The 17,630-nt window shown below is 36.9% G+C and overlaps 1 protein-coding gene across 1 annotated transcript in view; it reads right to left on the reverse strand.

Moving 5' to 3' along the window:
* The window catches only part of LOC132205122 (proton channel OtopLc), a 40,881-nt gene that overhangs the window by 20,503 nt on the left and 2,748 nt on the right, over window positions 1–17,630 (reverse strand). The window contains exon 2 of the mRNA XM_059634000.1: window positions 1,801–1,982. Coding sequence (XP_059489983.1) covers window positions 1,801–1,982 — 182 coding nt within the window. The remainder of the gene's footprint in view (window positions 1–1,800; window positions 1,983–17,630) is intronic.

Below are 17,630 nucleotides of genomic sequence, written 5' to 3' on the forward strand. Positions count from 1 at the left end.
ATGGAGAGATGCACATGAAGCAAACGCACGGGCACAACAACACTGTCTACACACTGATGGTCGCCTTTTTTAGGAAGCGAAAAGGGCTCGGGGTGGAGCGAGAGAAAATGCGAAGGAGTATGAATAGAGCTGGAGGACATTAATTCTTATTAGTGAACGTTTAAGGCTGGAACGGATAATAATGGGAAGCAGTTTCTCATTTCGATGGAAATTCTCTGCGCGGAGCTTGGAATCGGAAAATTTAGGGCGCGTGTAAGGGTTGGTGAAAGTGCGGGAAAGGACTCAGGCGAGAAGCGCTAATTTGGATTTTAGTGCTTAATTGGGAGATAAATTAATTCCACTTCAGAGTGATTTATGCAACTCACTTAAAATAAAACGCATTTTTCTAGCCAGGGAAGTTTTAAACATCGAATGCATTATTTAAAGATTAGTTTGAAAGTTGAATTTTGATTTGACAAAATTAATGATTATGATAAAAGAAAATTATTCATGATCAAAGAATTTTCAAGTGAATGACTGTACAAAAATGGCAAAGAAAAATATCGTACATTGACCACAAATATTGCTTATTTTGCATTTGCAACGGAAGCACAAAATTCCAGCCTTCAAAGGCTTCTGTCACTCTGTCGTTAGCAAATTCCTCCGACTTGCAAAAAAGTATCAATAGTACTTTGGGCCAAAAATGAAAAGAGTGAGAAATTGTCATTATTTGGAAAAGTGAGATTAACAATCATTCCAGCATTATAAGGGTTCTAAAATCTAAAAAACTCCTGAGAGGGTGCGAACATTGAAGGCATTCGCATTCCATCTCTGAGGTACATGAAAAAAATCTACTAGGTGGGGGTGAGAGTTGGGTGTGGAAAAGGAGAAACGCCATTTCCACTCATGATTTTCCGCCAAGATCGTGCGGCTCATGACGGAATTTGTGTGCTGCCAGAATGCTAATAATCCATTTACGGCGCGGCCCTCTCTTGAGAGCGACGCCGCATTTCTGGGGCTTCGCTCGTTTCCCAAGGGAAAAACGGGCTAGGATTGGAGGAGGTTGGAAATTTTTATTCCTAGCGGTGAACGACGAAGCTTTGACTTTTAATAAAAAGTATTTTTCATCGCACGTGGTTTTCTCGCAACTTGTGTTTGCGGTGAAAAAGCAGTTTGTTATTTTTTTCATTCAAGGTGTGGGTTTTGTTCATACGCAGAAGAAATAATGGAACTCGACACCCACACTACGTTAATACCGCCGTGTTTATGTTTTGGTTTCAGTCAGAAGTGCCGACATTTGATACTGACGTTTTTTTTTTGCAACAAGGACTTTTGCTTATTCGCAAAGCAAGAAAAATAATTGTCTAGCAGTAAATTAAAATAAGTTCAACAGTAAAAAATAGAAAAAGAACTCATTTAATTGTTAAAAATAACATAGATTTTATATAAATTAAAATTAATAAATTAAATTTTGAAAATAACATATTATTTACATCAATTAAGATTTTCAGATTAGTGATTTTTCTATCAGTAAATTAAATTGATTAAATCTGATAAAAAAAATGATTTTGCTGTCAAAGCTTCATCTTTCAGCTCTTCAGTTGCAGGGATTGATTTTTAAAGGATCTTTCTTTTTTAATTCATGCAGTGTGTATTCGTGTGCTGTTGGAATTCCGATAGTATTATGTAGAAAATGACAAAATGTCAATAGATGTATGTATAAGAGATGCGGAGAGAGATACAACAGTTGGCGACCAACGTAGGGTCATGTCAGCAGCTGGTCTGGGGAGGCAACAACCATTTTGCATGGGGCGCTCTCACCTTGATGACCGTATCCATCACCTGTTCCGGCTTTTCCATGATATCGGGATCGGTTCCGTCCGTTTCGGGATTAAGCAGTAGTCGCTCCTTCATTTCCTGCAAGTACGGGTAGTGCTGCATTGTGGCGTTGCTCGGCGCTGCGGACGAGGACGTGCCGACGGTGGCCGGCGGCTCGAGGGTTCCTGTCAACAAACGTAACGACTCTGAATTAGATGATTGTTTTTTGTTTGCTTTCCGAGGAAAGGCAGGAAAAACTACGAGTGTTTTGGAATGTGCGCTTTGGAGGCGTGTTTTTGGAAGATAAATTCGCTCTTTTTCGCCTCCGCCCGACTGGAGAAGTCTTTGATGGATTTGCCTGGGTTATTCGGAGGCGGCGGTTTCGGTTTCCTCTTTTTCCATCGGCGAAAAGGGAATTGAGAGCAACAGAAAGCAGAACAGTATTTTGACAAGCTTCTTGGATAAGAAAAACAGTCTCAAACTTGTTAAGAAAAAAAAACCATGCTTACTAAACAACATGGAAATTTAAGTAACAGCTTTAATTTACAGCTAACTAAAAACAGATTTTTTTGTATACATTAGATAAAGTTTAAATTAGAACACAATTAAAATCCATTATTTGCCTTTAATCAAGCAATATTACTTTTTAAAACTTATTTTCAAGGCCAACTATTGTTAAATTTTAATTTAATTTTTGTGATTCAGAAAGAAAATATTATTTATTGTAATATAAACTAAATAAATCCTATTATTGTAATTTCATTTTCAAATTTTAGAAGATATATTTGATATAAATAATTTGATTACACCCAAAGCCCAAGAAAATCTGTGCTTTCTAAAGGAATAAACATTTTTTGGGATTCCATATTTCTATTTTTTAATTTGTGTCAAGAATAATTAAATTTCAAACTTTCTTTTATTCCTTCTAAAGAAAAGCATGACGGTAATAAAATTTTTGCGAAATTCTTGTTTACACTTTTATGGTTTCTGACCGAGCAATTTTCTCGTTGCCGCACGAACACGCAGCCCCTTCTGTATTTCATAATTGATTTCATTCTCCGGCATTGGCGAACGGTGGAGTGCAGAAAAGGGTGGCTTTGTGTGTACGTGGTTAGAAAGACGGCGGCGGCGCCGCAGCATCTTTGGCGAGATGTATGGAAGCGGCTCTTTCTTCGTCGCGTGGGAGCAACGAAAATGAACACGGAGGGCTTAAGCGCGCAATAAAAAACTGGTGGTGCGCTTGTCTGATGAGTGGAGCACGCACTGCGCCTCATAGAGCTCTCTTCAATTGAAAGTCAGGCGTTTTGCCGAGAAGAGAATGAGAAAAGAAGGACCACTATAGGAGAGAGAAAGAAAGAAAGCAAGGGAGTCACCAGAGACAATGAGAATATTTCGTTTCGTGAGGGGCAATTCACTGTCGGCAGGCAAATAAGAACAAAAAAATTAACAATGCCAAGGACAAGACAAGGTGGTGCCACTTAAAACGGAAGGCAAAAATAGCGTCTGTTTGTGTTTGCACAAATTTAATTGAAAATTTTGCACAGCGTAAGCCAAAAACGCGCTTTGAGAATTTATTATTTCTTTAATTAATGCAATTTTTAATTTGATTGAAGACCATTTCAGCACAAACATAGTAAAGCGTATGAAAACTTATACTATTATGTTATTAAATAATAATAATATTATTTTTTCAAAACTATCAATAGACGTGACAAAATGAGTAATTTATTGGTGCTATATGCACTTTTTCATTCAGCGATTTACGTGATGTTTTTAGTTTGAATGGGAGAAAAACAGGTCAATGAATAATTTAAGGTGAAAAAAGCCATAAATCAGATAAAAAAGTGATTTGATTGAAGAAATTGGCACTTGAGGAGGTTCCAAAAATTGATTATTTTGTATTTCAAACTTAATGTATTTTGGGTTTAAAAGAAAATAATTATTATTATTTTTTTTTAAACAGGTGATGTTTGGTGGTATTGTAAATTGAAAAACAGCTTATTAATGGCGACAATTCCGAAATTAGGTAAAAATAGGTAGTTGTATTCTCAAATAGGTGATTTAACTTAAAAGTTATATTAAATTTAGTCTTTTTTTATTAAATTTAAGTTGACTTTCAGCAAAAAAAAAAATTAAAAAAAAAAAAAAAAATATTGATCACTGATTCTATTTCCCCCATCCCCCTAATCATCGTAGCTTATTTTGAGGTTTGATCTGGTAATCTGACAAAGTAATAAACCCATCTAATAAGCTCGGACAAGAATAATTTGCTCATCACCTCATTTTGTGTGGCGATATGATTTCTGAAATGAATAGGGCGCTTGTTAGAAAAGCTAGAAGGTTGGGGCAATAAAAACTCCCTATGGGCATAAAACCGGGGCAGCGATGCAGTCGGAGCTTCCGGGGCGCTTTTCCCGTTCGCCAGTAAAACGAGATCGTCACATTGTGTCGCGTGAGCACAGGGATGAGGGCGAGAGGAAGGAAGTAGGCCGATTCATAAAAGAAAAAAGAAACTCATCGTAATAAAGCACCCCTGAAAACACAGTTCGTGATGCGTTTTCGTTTTCCGCACCCTCTCTTTCTCTCTGACAACAAACGAGGCCAATTTCTCAGCGAAACCGAGCATGCAGATCGAATTTCAGAGAAAACGGCGAACCAATTATCGAAAATTGGACGAAAACGGATGGTCGGGTTGGAGGGAGGCGTTTAGCGCCCATCTGGCCTGCGTTCAAGCAATTTGGCGTCCGTCGCTTTCGGATCGGCTTTATTTACTTTTTTAATATTTTATTTTTATCCTTCGCCGGCAGCTGAGTCAGTTCGCTGCAAGACGCCAACAGATCGCTGCGGGTTTTATTTTTAAAACGGCTTTTGCTCATCTCGCCGATATGAACGCAATATAAAGCCAGACTGATGGCGGGGTGCACCACCTTTGGAGCAGTAAATTTGTTAATCGGCCGTTTCGTTAGACTTCAAGTGGCGAACGCACTCGTCGCGGCTCGCAGAGATTTGCCGACTCGAGCAGGCCGTCCACTCAAAAGCTCTAACATATTACTTTCGTGGGTGGTGCATTCATCAAGCGAGGCACAAAAATTTTATATTTGAAAAAAATTGTAAAATGCGAGTAAATTAATAAATCGAGAATAATTAAAAGTAAATACAATACTTAAAAACCGCCAAATTTATGAAACTATTTAACTAAAATGTGACAAAAGAAGTATTTATAAAATTAAAAACTAAGACTGATCTTAAATTTTAATGAGTAGCTAAAATTACTTGTACATTATTTGGGCATTTCAATTAATTATAATAACATATATGTGATAACTTTCATAATTATTTTACTTATATTTTGTTAATTGTTTAAGGCCATTTAGATTCCTCAAGTGGCTAATCCCCGAGTGTGAGAGAGGTTTGAGAAATCAAGAAGGCCATTCGCTCAAATATTAAAATACGACTTGTGGTTGAATAGTTCAAGTGTGTGGAAATTAATCAAGCAAAAGTCAAATAAATAGATGTGCTTAAAATAATTCATAATATTTAATGCAATTTTTTAAATGTGTTTGCTTTGGATAAAAAAGTTTCTGCGCTCATTCCTGACTCTCCCTAAGATTTTAAAATTTAAAAGTTTCAGAATTTCCAAATAAAAATTTATTTAGAATTTATTTCGTTTATTCTGCACTATTATTTTTAATAAAAATTGCTTTTACAATCAGAGCGGAAGGTAAAAATTGGGGGAAATTATCCATTTCCACTTGCGGTGGTTTGCCTCGGGAGAAGGACATTAATTGTCCTTTCCTGCCCATTATCCAAATGTATATTCCCTCCACGTACACACATGACCGCTTAATTGCGCAGGGGTGCTAAAATGGCACCAACCAGTTGCGTCCGCCCGGCACCACCAGGGTGGCGGGGCAGTTTGTCCCCTTCGGTTTGCCTTCCGAAACGAATCCATCTTGGGGGGCGCCCGAACATAAACAACCCGAATGGACCGAAGACTTATTCGTGTGTGTGTATTTTCGCGCTCTGCTCTCGACACGCGATTATTTTTCTAACCAAGACCCTCTCTGAAATGTCGACGGCAGTTTTTATTGTTGCGTGACCCGGCTGGTCGCAGACTGGTGGCTTTGAGAAATTAAGCAAAGTTCTCACTAAGGCGATAGGACGACAATAATTACTCGGCGGCAAATGAAAACGCAAGAAGTATAAATCGGAGGTACAATGCTATTATTATTCACGATTTTGTTCTTCCAGAGGTTATTTTTCCGCCTCAAAAGTAAGTAGTCTCTTGCGTGTGCGTGCGTGGCGTGATTTTTTAATATTCAGTCAAGAGCACGAGGGTTGCCGAGGGGAGCCCATAAATTACTAGACGCGTCCAGGTCGCATGATTTGAATGTCAGACGAACGGGAAATGAAGCGATCTATAAATTTTAACCCGAGATTCCGGTAGACAGATATTGGTTTATTAACAAAAAAAGAGTATATAACTAAATATTTAAACGTAAAATTAAACTATAATTAATAATTATAAAAGATAATTTTACAGTTTTAAATATTTTATCATTTTATGAATCATTATTTTTTTAAATAATTTTTTTTAATTAATACAAACAATAAAAATTAACAAATCGTAAATTATTACAAAATGTTAATTTGCTTAGTGTTCAAAGGTTTAACTAAATAATAAAATAATATTAATCACCTATATCTATCTATATAATTAATATGTGCAGAAATTGTAATTTTTGCTTTGGTGTACATTTTCACTAGCAGTTATAATTGAATTATTCTTTAATTGTTTTATAAACCAAAAGATTGCGATGGAGTTCCAAAACTTGTCCTGCAAGGATTAATAATTTAAATCAATTATTAAACTGTCTTTCTGAGTTTAATTAAACTTAGAAAGGAAATTATCTCTTTAAATTAATATAAATTCAATCGATTCAGGTCATTCAATTACGCTGGAAATTTATCCAGACAATCAATTTCCATAATATGAGACAGAAATCGACCGCCTGCCATTTATCTCTCTGACCATTGAGGCGATTTTGTGCACAGTTGGCAAAATGGTATATATCGATCGCCCGTCGTGGCGTTGAATAAATTTCGCAATCTGGTGGGTGAATTAAGAGGAGAGAGTGCGGAACGCGGCTGCTTCTCTCCGTTTTACGCCAAAAGGTACAGTACTGTATATAGATAGTGTGCACGTGCGTGTACTCTTGCTATACGGGCAAAGCACCAAAACACTGCGCCAAAGAGTGCGGATAAAATCGCAGCAGCAGATAATTGTATTAAAACATTGTCTGCCCGGCTGCTCTTACAAATTAAATTAGCATCGAAAAACGACTTAGCGGTGAACAAGGAATTAATTAAATTGGAAGCCGATATTCACCAACAGTGCGGAAGCAGAATTGATTGGCTCAGATTGGCTGTTATAATTTGCAAGAAAATTATCTGGACCAAAAAAAATAATGCAAAAAAAGTTAAGATAAAAAACTAACCAAGGGATACCTGAGTCTAAAACCCTTAGTGATAATTAAAAGCTTTTTGGTGGAAGTCCTACGTGAAAATCTTAGTTTTCGTTCACTCAGAAGCTTCCTAAACACTCCCTGAGCGGAATCATATGTGCCATTTTGATGGAACGATAAATATAATAGGTGTATTTTTCAATTATAGTTAAAAAATTTGTCTGTAAAAACAAAAAACATTAGAGTTGGATCAATTATTGATCTTTTTTTTTATTTCCAAGAGTTCAAATAAGCTAAAAAGAAGATGAAATTATATCCTTGGATTATCACAAATTAAAAAAAATTCAGGTTTATTAATCAAGCTGGAAATTTATCTAGACGACGGTTTCCATAAATGAGACTGAAATCAACCGTCTGCCAATGATCTCAATGATAATTGAGGGGATTATAAATTTATTTTGGAATCAGAGCAATGTAGCAGTGATAAAAATAAATAAATAACTGGTTGACTTAGGCTAAAAATCAATTCTGCAATTCAGACGTCAAGTAATATAAAGAATTGTAAATAATATTCAAGACTCGCAGCAGAAGGGTTCTTTTTTTTGATTAATTGAATTTCTTGTGGTGAATTTTTCCAACTTTTACTTTTTTATCCAAAAAAATTTATTTGAAAGAGTTTTAATTGATTTGTTTTTTTGCTTCATTAAAATAACTGTACGAATGCCAAATAAAATTCATTCTGAAAATTTACCACTTCCAAATTGTTTGCTTAAATTTCTGAAAAGCTGAGCTTGTAATTAATTAATTAATCCCGTGTGTCTAACCAAAGCAGAAACTGCGCAAATTCAGCCTTAGCACGAGAGGCAGGCAGAACTGTGCCCTTCCTGCCCGTCAAAACATCGGAATTAATGAGACGTGGCGGAAAATTAAGCACAAAGACCCGAATAACAAGCTCTCTTCTCTCCGCCGAAACCAATATCCGTGTCACGAAAATCCCACAAACCGGGTGAAATTCAGCAACGGGTCGATATACTCGGCTCATTTCTCACACATGCACGAAGAAAGAAAACAAAACAGTGAGAAGCCGTGCAAGCCACCCTTGAATAAAAATTCAAGTTTGTGCACTGAAAGAAAATCGCGGTGAAAATCGGCGGGCGTCAACTCCTACCTTAGAGAGGGCTCGAGATTGGGCAAAACGGAGGCTAATGCGATCAAAAGTTGGGGCGGCGAGTGCGGGCTAAGTGCGTCTTGGCGAATGAGCACCCTCGAGGAGTACAACACAGAAGTGAGAAGCCGGCGGCGGCGGCGGCGGCTTGCTTTTATTTTATCGATCACGCGCGCTGGCCAACCCCCTCGGCACGCAGCAGACACGCATGCATCCGAGCACTCACACAAACTCATGCAAACTAACTAACTACCCTGTTACCAAGGTATCCACACACAATTTCTTTTTTCTTTTTCATATTCGCGGCGCTCAGCGCCACCGCGGCAGTCGCCGATTTTAATTAATGAGATCAACGTCGACGCTGCGAGTGGATTTTTCTCTTTTTTTGGCCATGTTTCCCCGTGCGCGTCGTGGTATTATGAGGGCTGGTATGAATGCGAAAAGGGTTGGAAGAAAAGAAGGCAGGAGTGGTGGAAAAGTCACTTGCGTGGCTGCCCAGATAGCGTAATTTTATGCAAATTGCAGAGGTCGGCAAATGAATTTATACTTTTTGATTCCTATGTGTGTGGAATAATAGGGTGATTTTCTCAAACAAGGTTCAATAATTCGATTCTGAGTGAGCGCACGATTATTTTCATCAGGGGCAATAATTACATAACATAATTTAAAGTTTGAAAGGAGCTTTTGTAATTTGGGTAGCGTTTTAAATTTAAAAAAATTTATTTTATTGCATTTAGTGAATATTTTAAATTTATATTATATCAAAATTAATTAAAATAAAAAAGTCCGTAAAGTTTTATTTTTTATTTTTAGTTTTTCAAAATATTGAGGGAGGGAAGTTATATGAACAAATTTAATTATAATTTTAGTATAGCAATGCATTAATTATAGTGACAACCCATCTATCGCTGCGGAAGGAAAATTAATAATTAAAATATATAAATATACGCCAAGCTGTTATTAATACTAATTTTCATTTCAATCGCTTCATTAATAATCAAGTTATATTTTTAAAATAAAAGACGGAAAATAAATTGCTCCAGCATAAAAATTCAATTCATAAATAAATGTGTCTCACAACCTCCAATTATATAGGTTCATATGTATAACTAAATCCAAAGTGAGATTTACGGCTTTGTTTACAAGCGATGAATCAAGTCGCAGAAAAACAAAACGTTCTCGTGCTACTCTCCAGAATTATCATTTAAATGACGAACGTCGGCGAGATTTCCACAACCGCGGCAGAAAGCATTATTATGTACGGCCTCCGCGCGCAAACTCATCAAAATAACGTGCGGCAGAAATAAGAGAGACGATTATTTATGGGCATTAACGAAGAGCAGCGGCGGAATTATTAGATTGCATGTTACGTAAACACGACGGCGAGTTTACTGACCCCGTTCATACGAGTTTTTGCTTATTTAACATGCGCGTCGAGATCCCGCCGAGCGATTATCTCCAGTAATTAATATGTGGAAAATTAATTAGCATGCGAGACAGACAACTCGCGATTTTTTTATGTTGACCTGCTGCTTGTCAGAACTTTTTAAATATTACATGAAGTAACTTTCCTTCTTCATGCTAATGTAAAAGTTATCATTTTATAATGCTCAATTTTCTTCTTCATCTGAACTTAATAAGATACAAAGAAATATTTTATAATCAATTTGAATTAAGATGCATAATTTACAATGTGTAATTTTATTTCAATTTATTTAGAATAAGGATTTTTGTTTTTGACATGACTAGCATGGCTGGAAAAAAGTCAGCTGACAAAAGGCCGCCGCATCATTTGACCCCTTTTTCACGTGAGCTCATTTGCTCGACATCTCCGGCCTCGCCTTTTTCCCTAGAAAACCAGAAAGAGAGGCATCTGCCGCATCCAAATTCAGGCTGTGGTGCAGCGCAGTATTATGGCCACTTTTTCATTCCGAGCACACGAGAGAGGAAAGTGAGCGTGCGTTTCCATGGCGACGGTTGAAAGTGTATAAAGTTGGGAAAAAGGATTCCCTGAGGATAAGGTGCTAACAAGGCAGCTGCCGGATTATACGATTCCGCGAACTAACTATATTCTATGCAATTATTCCTTTTTCGGTATGAGTAAGATGCAAAAACTGATTATTTTTAGTATTTTTCTTTAATTTTTTGATGACATTTAATTATTGTCGATCAGAACTAATAACGAAATTAATTGTTTTATACTTATTTTTTATTTTCAAAACCAGGAGCCAAGTTGCAGTTTTTCATGAAATTAATCTCGAGTGATAGCTTCCAATTAAAAATCTAGTGAAAAATTATTAAACGTAAAAAATTTATTAAAAACCTTCAAAATATTTCAAATTATCAAAAAAATTTCAGAAATCTAATCAAATCTATTTTTTTTTTATCAGAATGAAAAAGTACGAAAAGAATGCATTTTGAAACTAATCAAACTGAAATTTTGTTTCCCAGTTCAAAGTATCGAATTCAAGGCGTCTGGCGTCTCGTCTTAAGTCTCAAAATAAGCCCTCGCTGCGAGGCTTATTCACTTCTGTTTTTACACCAAGAGTACTTAGAAGTGAGTGTAGTAACGTGTGTGTGTATGCAAAAGCGGCGGCGTCTGTCAGAGAGAGGTTGCTGGCACCCATTCAAAGTGGCCTGCGAGGAAAACGACGGACGGTGCCGCACAAAGACTTGATTGTGTCGCTCCCTTGGCTTTGATCGCAGCCAGGACCAACTTTTCGGCTCTGAGGCGGAGGAAATTGGAGAAATTGAATGGACCAAAGAAGGAGCCAGACTCAAAACTATCAAGAGACTGGGGAAAATTATATTCAATTGTTGGTTATGGATCTGAATGTCAATGAAAAGAAACGCTGTAGCACAAAAGTTATCTAAAGTTCTAGAACATGTTCAAATTGTGATATTTTTGCATAATCAAATATGAAGAATTGATAATAATTGGTCATAATTCTTTAAAATTTCTTTGTTCAATATTTAATTTACTTTTTAATAAATAAATTTCATCATAGGGCGATCGATGGCGTGGCCTGGAGATCATTTAATTTTAATAGATTATTACAATATAAATAACAATGGTGAGTTTGGAAAAATTTATTACATTTAATTAATGTAAAAACATAAAATTCATATATAGAAATCTAATTTTGCTTAAAAAATATTGATGTAATTATCAGTAAAAAGTTTAAATACAAATAATGAATAAATTCATTTTATTTTTCTAATAAAAATAGAACAAAATGACTAAAAAAGCAAATAATAACATAATTAAATTTGAAACCTTTTTTAAATTTATTTATGATAGGCTAAATAAAACGCAATAATAAAAAGACGTGCTTAAAATTGTTATAAGATTTAATTATGCACAAGGCATGTGGTTATTTTGTAAAAGTGAGCACCAACTAAGGCTGGACTAAACGTCCTTATTTCAGACAGAACAATAAGTGCTTTTCTGTATGACGGTGCTCACCGGGGTACAAAAAAGCAAACGCAACCGCCGCGTCAAAACAAAAACAAATCTCTCCCCACGACCGACGAATCGGCCCGCGTATAATTATGTGGACTGGAAGCTTATCTCGCAACCACCATCGCCGGAATAAACACAAACAAACAAAGGCTGAATGAATTACACCTGCGAGTGCATTTTACTGTTTGAATCGCAATTACACTCCTTTCCAAATTATCATTATTATTGCTCAAAAATGGCGGCACCGAACCAGGGGTTATTTAAGTCCATTTTATATTCCACGTATAAATTTCTCGGTGCATCACGCACGTCCGGTGTGTATTTGTGTCCGGACTTCTGTGTGTGTGCGTTTTGGTTCGGGGGACGCTGAATTGAGTCGGAGAAAGGCCACGCGGGTGTCACGACCAATAAATATTTAATGGATCAAATGACTGCGTCTCTTTCTCTCCACATGCATGCGTCAATTTGTGGCGCCTGCGAGACCCGCTGCTGTTGCTGGCGTGCACAGGACAGGTGCACTCGGAAATAATTGCGTGTGGAGAACCTGCTGCCACGCTGAAGAGCAGCAATATAGGCAAAAAGGGGTGGCAGGTGAACCACCCCCGCGTGACCGCAGCAAACACACGCCAATGGCAGGTGATCAATCAAAGGACACTTTTTGGCCTTGACTGATTAATTTATTTATCATTCCAATGGAAAGGGTTTAATTTTAATTGCAGTCAACTATTGTCAAAAATTGAATTTAACTTGATCGGAATAATAAACTGTATTTGAAAATATTTCTAATCAAAGTGATTTTTTTTTCATATGATTGTATTTTAGCATCAAAAATAGTAATTTCATATATTTTTAATATATTTTTTATCAAAAATTTCACCTGAAATGTCGTACCTTTGTTAAAATATCTTCCAAGATCAGAATTTGAACTTTAAATAATATTTAATACAAATTTTTATACAATTCTATATCAGAGAGATTTATGACCTGATAATATTTTATTGGGGCTTTAAATATATAAATAAAAAAATATATATAAAAAGCCGGGGATTCGCTGGATTTTATATAATTTTATTGCGCTTCAGCTCTGTTTACGAGCCACGTGTAGCTGCCCCAATATTCATATATAAATTCCACTCTCAACGGGTTATGTTATAAATGTGACCCTCACAGTGAAACGTCAAATAACAATTTTCCGCACCGCTCGGCCACCACAGCCACCGGCGGGAGTTCTATTCAGCACATCGTGAAATTATGGAAACTCTTTTCCGCTCAACACACCAAATTCCCCGAATTTTTATTTTGATGCTTTTTTCGATATCAAACTCTTGTCATAGGGAAAACTGACGAAAATCGCAATTTTCAACAAACCTGCTCAACGCAGAGTTTGATAAAGTCTGGCCTATGAACCGCGAACGGCCTCGAGTGACCCCTGACTGGCCACAAAAAAAAAATACTATCCACTTCCCCTTCGGATTCATAGAATAGATCCCCCGTGTGGCCAAAAGTATCGGAGCTGCAAGCAGTGGTCTTGTTGCCGAATCAAATGCGTTATTCTGAGAGTATGCGTGTTGCGTACCCGTGGCCTTCATGCTCGACGGCGCAGCTTGTTGCTGGAGACACTGCCAGCCGAGGGTGTGGTCGCGTGGACCGGAACACAAAGTGCACCAAGTCACAAAAACACCATGAGCCTATGTTGCTCATAAAAACCGGGAAGAGTTTATTTGGAGACTTTTTGCCTAGAAACTCAATGCAGTGCTTGTTTGGTAGCACGGACGAGTTAATTTAGCTCACTTGGAACCAAACGAAGAGCTTTTTCTACCAAGGAAACATCTAGATCCAGTTTAACAAATTAGGCATGAGTTTTATTTTTAGTAATATATAGAAAAAAACTTTGTCTAAGAGATAAGTTGCTTGTAGATTTTTTGTAATAAATTTAACTTAAATGTTCCAAATTGGAATTTTTGAACTATTTAAAAAAATTATCATTTCACAAAATTTTTGGTTTTATTTAATATTTATGCGATCTTTTCTTTTGAATCTGCTGTATTGTTTTAAAATATTTCAATGTTTTAAATCATTCAAACCTGTAATGAAATTCTTGAAATTCAATTTCAAATTTATATTACCCAGAATTAATACTTTAAAGAGGAAGTTGCTTTTAAATTTCCTGGCCTGATGTTTTCCACTTAACCGTGGTATATCTTTACAAGTGTCCAACCTCCCATAAAAGTTGTTGTGCACCGCCTCTAGCTTGGCAACCGAAACCGTATGAAAAACATGGACATGCTTATAGGTCTATTCAATTGTCAGAGTGCATTTTTCACACGCCGGTGCTCACCCTCGACCGGAATCCCCGAATAAATCAAGCTTTGGAGAACGCGTACGACTACAAAGAATAACGCTTACGCAGCAGTAATGACACAAAGCAGAGCATAAAAAGTATCATCCCAGCACGTGACACAAAGGAAAGTCCCTGGGTTACAAAGGCCACCGTGAGGAAAGAGATTTATTTTGTATTATTTATTATTTGCTGTTTGAATTAATCTAGGATTACACGCAACGACGAGTGTCGAATGGTTCGCCGCGTCAAATTACAACTCGCGCATCGATTTCCCGGCCGCGAAAGTCACGATTTGTTCGGAAACAAGCCGAGGCCATCAAGCTCGCTCGCTTTAGATTACTTTCTTTGTAGCAAGTGGAGTCGTTTTCTTATCTTAGAACCACGCGGCAGCCGAAAGACAATTTTCTTAATGCAGCCGAGCTGAAAATTCAGCTGCGAGCACAGGATAGGACACATCTATCTTTCAACCCCGAGAGTGGAGAGGGCGGGACGGAGTGGAATAATCCGATTTGGGCTTATCAAAAACGCGTGCAAGGTCTGGAATCTCCGACTTGTGTATATTTATAGTTTTGGACGAGCCCCTAAAAGCGGATGAATGGAGGCTTTAATTCTAAATTTGGATATGTCACCAGTTCCCCCTCATAACTAATCCGAGTCCTAAAATTGCAGGTAAAATAAAAACCAATTACTTATTGCGGTGCAAACATTTTGAAAAACTAGGTATTTTAAATTTTACGAGAAACAGTGAAATAAGTTTTTCAACAAGACAAATAGATAAATTATTTATGTGAAAGAAAGATGGAAATTAATTAAACAAACACCCGAGAAATCTCTATTAAAGCTGTTTGTATGTATGAAATTTTTTTTATAAAATAATTAAATAAATAAATTTGATCATATTTGAGAATTTCATATTCTGAATTCGTAATATTTAATTTTTACAACAAATATTAATTTATATTAATTTTGTAATAAAAAAATTTAGCACGCTATGTACTTTTTGAAACCACTAACGTGCGCATGGCGTGATTTCATGACGTGACACTTGACACAAACCTATTTGTCCTTTAAGATCGATTGAATGAAAAAAAATTAACTAACATTCAACCCAACAAAGCAGCAGGTGCACAGCGGATGAAATAGGACAAATGGCCTCGGAGTTGATTAACGCCTGCGAGAGAGCGCTTTTGTTTTTCTTTTATTTCAGTAATAATAGTCGTCGTCGAGTTGCTGCTCTGCAATTTCCATTTCGAAGCGACAGCTAGGATAACGCCTTTCATGGAAGTGCATCCAATTATTAATTCCCCGCATGTACTTCGGCGCGCGAGCAAGAATGCATTATTTTTATTTTCATATATATGCTGGGAATAATTATTTTGAAAGCATCGTTAAAACAAAAACTGCTCGACTGCGAGAACAATAGACGAAAAAAGGGGCGGATCACGAATTATGCTCAAATCACCCCCGCGACGCAAAAATCAAAAGAGGAAAATCTGCACACCCCTTTTTAGATGAAATTTCGTCTCAAGTGAAGCACAAGCGTGAGTCACGGAGGAAGAAAATCACTCTTGAGAGCTCACGCTTTTTAATTTCAACCCCCTGAAGCTAGAGAGAAACTCGAAACGGCACATGGGGGTGGTTTTTCACTACTATAATTAAAAAGCGAGTGATGTCACTCTCTGGCAGCGTCCTTTTCTAGCCTCTGCATCTCAATGGGTTGTATTTCAGGCTCGCAGAGCAAATGTTTACGCAAGAAAAAGTGTCGAGAAATAAACTGCTAACGCATCAGACGATGGAATTATACACATATTTTTAGAAGCGGCAGAAATCGTTTTCTGTGCAGAGCGGAAAGCGATTTCGCGTTTTATAAATAAATGCATGAGGCTTTTTCACACACATGCGCTGGCCTTTGAAGATCCCTCCTTTGAAAAAAAAAAATTATAAATACATTCACTCGCTTTTCGTGATTTCTGATCTTTGTCTGTTCTCGCGCATACAATTTTCTGTCCGCATTTTTTCGTATTGGAAAGTGAATTAAGCTCCGTCTGTGCCATTAATAGGAGCGTGAGAGCTTTCCTAATAGAGAGCATTATTATGCGATTGCAATATCCGCCGGAGACGGTTAACTTTATTAGAAACGATTATTAACCCCACTGCATGTACAACGTTCATTGTCCATCAGACAATTGTTCCTTGAGTTTTATCTGTACCAGTTCTGTATTAATGAAGTAAGAAATTCTTTTTGTATCTAAAATTTGAATGTATCTGGGATAAATTAAAAAAATTATCAACACAAACCAAATTCTACAAATTTGTGATGTAAATAAAAAGGATGTGAGATGCAAAAAAATTGATCGTAGTAAAATACATTCTAAATAAATGAGCCTAAATTTTATTTTTAAAAGCAGAATCTCTGATTTTCTAAAAATGCTGCTTAATTTGTGAAAAAAGTCCTCATTTTCCCCAGATTTCAATTAATTTGTGATTTTAAATAATTGAATGTAATTAAATCTTTAATATTTAAAAAAAAATATATATATATAACACCTGCAACCATTTATTTGGTTTGGAACCTAAATTTACAACAAAATTATCTTTTCACTTTACATCACTTTATATAAAAAGCTTACAATATTTCTAATTTACTATATATTTTTTCTAATTAAGAAATTTAAAATATTGCAGATGAGAACTTTTTATGCTGTGCACAATATCTCACTTAAACATGAGACGACTCAAGTGTTTTGACTGGCACGTAGCCCATGTTATAAAACATTTTTTCCTCGACATGCTCTCAAAGTGCTCAAACTCGCGAATATTAAATAAAATGTATCTCCACTCGCCACGGGGCATCGGCAACGTGTTTTTCATCTCTTCTCCGATCACATATATGCACAAAAATTGATTTACCAAGCCGAAAATAAACTCTAAAGTCTCGAGGGCAGGGAGCAAATGTGACGCTGCTTTTTGTCAGCACCGAAAAAGGGCGAAGCACATAAATAGGCGCGCATACAAAAGTGCCGCGGCCGAGACTGTTCAATACGCGAAAGTAGGTTATGTAATTGTACGTATGTCATATACCAAAGGAGCTGCTGGATGCTGGCGACGACGAGGTCGAACTATTGAAATACGACTCCATTATTCTCTGCTCTTCTGATTATTTCCGAATTTCAGTCGCGAGCTGCCAATTGTCTCGCGACCGAGCACCGACTGTCGTCCGTCCGCGACCTCCGCCTGCACTTTCGTCGCCAGGGCACGAGACTTTCAAACACGTTTGCATCGCCACAAAAACGACACAAAACTGTTCGGTGGTCCTGCAAAGTGACGAGCTGCTGACTGCGGGGTCGACCAACTCGGAAACCGCAGATTTTATTTTATTTCGCAGCTGCTCTGCGGCTC

This window comes from Neocloeon triangulifer, unplaced genomic scaffold (assembly GCF_031216515.1).
Source record: "Neocloeon triangulifer isolate White Clay Creek 2 clone unplaced genomic scaffold, ASM3121651v1 ptg000002l, whole genome shotgun sequence".
Classification (NCBI taxonomy): Eukaryota; Metazoa; Arthropoda; class Insecta; order Ephemeroptera; family Baetidae; genus Neocloeon; species Neocloeon triangulifer.